This window comes from Pteropus vampyrus, unplaced genomic scaffold (genome assembly GCF_000151845.1).
Source record: "Pteropus vampyrus isolate Shadow unplaced genomic scaffold, Pvam_2.0 Scaffold279, whole genome shotgun sequence".
NCBI classification, from domain to species: Eukaryota; Metazoa; Chordata; class Mammalia; order Chiroptera; family Pteropodidae; genus Pteropus; species Pteropus vampyrus.
Genome location: NW_011889060.1, coordinates 326,658 through 330,537, shown reverse-complemented (window position 1 = coordinate 330,537; position 3,880 = coordinate 326,658). Strand labels below are relative to the sequence as shown.

At 40.0% G+C, this 3,880-nt stretch overlaps 1 protein-coding gene and 1 pseudogene across 1 annotated transcript in view; one reads left to right on the top strand and one right to left on the bottom strand.

The window, feature by feature from the left end:
- Nucleotides 1–3,880, top strand: part of LYST (lysosomal trafficking regulator) — a 134,470-nt gene that overhangs the window by 48,665 nt on the left and 81,925 nt on the right. The window contains exons 16-18 of the mRNA XM_023520819.1: nucleotides 933–1,178; nucleotides 1,882–2,055; nucleotides 3,088–3,237. Of these exons, the coding sequence (XP_023376587.1) occupies nucleotides 933–1,178; nucleotides 1,882–2,055; nucleotides 3,088–3,237 (570 nt within the window). The remainder of the gene's footprint in view (nucleotides 1–932; nucleotides 1,179–1,881; nucleotides 2,056–3,087; nucleotides 3,238–3,880) is intronic.
- LOC111729765 lies at nucleotides 3,768–3,880 on the bottom strand (annotated as a pseudogene).

The following is a 3,880-nucleotide window of genomic DNA, read 5'->3' as shown; positions in this document are numbered from 1 at the left end:
GCCTGTTAGGAATCGGATTGCACAGCAGGAGGTGAGTGAGCGAAGCTTCATCTGTATCCGCAGCCACTCCCCAGCGCTGGCATCACCGCCTCAGCCCCACCTCAGATCATCAGATGTTAGATTCTCATAGGAGCACCGGTCCCTGGTGCCACAAAGTTTGGGGACCACTGATCTAGGTGATCAGATTGACCCTTGCAGTATTGCAGTGTTTGTATTCAAGTCGACCTCATTTTGCTTAATAATGGCCCCAAAGCCATTCACATAACTTTTATCGCAGTATAGTTATAAGTGTTCTATTTTATTAGTAGTTACTGTCATTAATCTCTTGCTATGCCTAATTTAGAAATTAAACTTTATCATAGGTACGAATGTGTAGGAAGAAATAGTCTATAGGATTCGGTACAGTCTGTGGTTACAGGCATCCACTGGGGGTCTTGGACCGTGTCCCCACAGATATGGGGGGCTGCTGTAGTTAATAGAAGCTTGATGGGGAGCCAGGGGCTACTGGAAACTACCCTCTACACAGGAGGAATAAGGAAAACATTGCTCCAGAGTTCTCATCTCCTAGGGGCGTGGAGATTGGTTAATATTTACATTCATAGAACAGTGCCTGGTATGTAGTGGGTGTACTGTAAGGTTTAGCTGTTGTTAGTGGTAAGAGTAAGTATACTTTCTTGTTTATTCTAAAATGATCGAAGCTGGAATGTCTCAGCTTTGGTGTGGGGTTCAATGTTGACCACAGAAATGAAACTGATCTTTTCCTTTGTGGGGAACCACCTTGCTTCTCACGTTCATTTTTGTTTAGTGTAATGTGTCTTTTTTTAAAACAAAGAAAATGATTTGATGGGTGTCTTTTTACTTTGGAATATTCATTTGCTAGTTGATAACTTTAGGCTGTGTTTAGTTACTGAAGGAAAATCTTTGTGTTTCAGGAAAGTCTTTCAGTTGTTTATACAACATACTGTCCTGCTCAGTACACCATCTATGAGCCAGTCATCAGACTGAAAGGTCAAGCGAAAACCCAACTCTCCCAAAGACCCTTCAGCTCAAAAGAAGTCCAGAGCATCTTATTAGAACCTCATCATCTAAAGAATCTCCGCCCTACTCAATGTCAGACTATTCAAGGCATTCTGCACGAGATTGGGGGGACTGGGATATTTGTTTTTCTCTTCGCTAGGGTAAGAATCGTTGGTTATAGTTTTATCTAAAGAGAAACTGTTTATTGATAAATTTTAGCATTTCTTTTTGATTACAAGAAAAGCTGTACGTCAACTTTGTTAATCTTTTAAGGTAAAAAATTACACGTTTAAGGTGTCCCCAAGCTTTCTTGTAATTTATGAAGATTTTAGAAGTTTTTCATTGTCCAGAAATGTAATTAGAACAATTAAATGTTAAATTATAAGATTAAATTTGCCAATGAGAAAGGTACATACCGTAGTGAGTGACAATATAGGAGAATTGTATTCGTTAAAAGAAGGTTTGTGAAACTTGTTTTTCCCGTGATTGTTCCAGATTATGGGGAAAATAAGGGTTAACAAATAAGTATAGAAAATAATTTGTTGATTGATTCATTATCAGAAATTTGAGGCGTTTTGCTGACATTTCAGATCACTAATAAAATTCTGCTGACTTCTAAGGTAGTCAGTTCATTTGTTGCATATTTAACTTTAGTTCATTTGTTGCATATTTAAGAGACTAAAGAGCATGGAATTTATGTCTCCTTTTGTTTATAATTCTTAAATTACAAAGCAAGTGTGAGCAATAAAAAAATAAGCTTTCAAATGAAACTTATGGATTGATATTAGGTAGTGATAGATAATCACATGAAATTTTTACTCTCAAATTAGAAAAAAATATTCATTTTTTGTTTGTTTGTTTTAGGTTGTAGAACTCAGTAGCTGTGAAGAAACTCAGGCATTGGCACTAAGAATTATACTCTCATTAGTTAAATACAACCAACAGAGAATACATGAATTAGAAAACTGTAATGGGCTTTCTATGATTCATCAGGTGTTGATCAAACAGAAATGCACCGTCGGCTTCCACGTGTTGAAGGTTCGTCCTCATAAAACTTCTCGTGGTTTCGTGTGCGGTGATGCTTCTCTCTTTATTAAACTCTTCCGGTCAGAGTTTGTGTTTTAGTTATTCTTGGGGAAAATGAAGGAACCTCAATTGTGTAAATTTAATCAAACTAAGGTACTCTTCTGTTTTTTTCCATTTTTTTTTGGACAAGGGCTAAAAATGTTTTTATTTTAAGATGCCATAAAAAATAGGTTATTTCCGTGACCCTTGTTTACTTATAGGTTTTCCTTCTATTTTTTGCCACCTCCTTTTTCACTTTTCTGTGTGTTTTCATGTACGAAGCCACGTTAGTGGCAGCACTTTAGATGTCGTCGTTCCTCATTTTCCATCGTTTAAATAATTACATTTTAATTTTCTTGAAAGCATTTTAGGAAAGTAAGAGAAAAAAACAGACTCACAGAGTTTTAGGTCTGGCCGGGCCCAGAGGCGTCTCCCGCGCCAGCCGCTCCCCCTGAAGGTGGTGGAGCTGAGACCCTCGAGACACAGACAGCGCTGTTTGCTGTGGCCGCACCGTGAGGGCCAGAGCCCGGCTCTCTGACACCCCGAGCTCCGCCACTTCCACGCGGTCGTGGCGCCACACAGGTCTTTCTTAAAGCCATGTCCGCGTCATCTTACGCTTGAACAGTGTTCCAACTCCAGCAGAAGACGATGCCCCTGCCTGTGCCCTGCCCTCAGCTCCTTAAGCCGTCAGGATCTGTGCTTTGGTGGCAGGGACCCTTGCCACTTTTTGGGAAAGGTTTCGAAGCCTAAAAGATGCATCGAATTGAAAAAATAAAAATAATGGGATTTATTTTACCTCATGTTTGAAACTGAGTATTGTAAACATTTAAAAGTTTGTGTTTTTCTAATCGTTTCAATTGTTTTGCAAAACAAAGCTACTTTGTGACATTTCGACTTACCGGTTTTCCTTTAAATTCACTGTCATGATTGCCGAGATCGAAAGCTTAATGTTTCTGTTAAATTTAGGGATTAGTCGATTAATGGGTTAATGCTGATTTTCCGTAGACCCTTCTTGAAGGTTGCTGTGGTGAAGATATTCTTCACATCAGTGAGAACGGAGAGTTCAAGCTGGACGTGGAGTCGAATGCCATAATCCACGACGTTAAGCTGCTCGAGGCGCTGCTGCTTGACTGGAAGATATGGCGCAAAGCAGAGGCACGTACTTCTTTCTAGTAGTAAAAACACGGGGCATAAATTTACCTTCTTAACAAATCTTAAGTGTACAGTACGGTATGAAGTGTATACACAGCGGATCTCTAGAACTGTTTCGTGCTGCCTGACTGAAACTGTAGCCATCGAACAAACCGCACACCATTTCTGCCACCCCCCCGGGCCCTGGGGACCACCATTCCTCTTTCTGTTTCTGTGAGTTTGATTCTTGTAGATACGTCATAAAAGTAGAGTCGTTCGACATTCGTCTTTTTGTCATTGGCTTGTCTCACTTAGCATTATGTCCTCAGGGTTCATCTGTGTTGTAGCATATGACAGGATTTCTTTCTTTTTAAAGACTGAATAAAATTCCATTGTATGTGTGTATATAGCACATTTTCTTATCCATTCATCTGTCAGTGGGCATTCTGTTTGCTGCTACATCTTGGCTATTGTGAATAATGCTGCAGTGGACATGAGTGTACAAATGTCTCTTCAAGATTCTGTTTTCAATTCTTTTACATTTATTTTTTTTACACCTACAGCACCCAGTCTTCCTAGGTGGTCTCCCATCCAAGTACTAACCAGGCCCGACCCTGCTTAGCCTCCAAGATCAGACGGGATCGGGCACGTTCAGGGTGGCGTAACC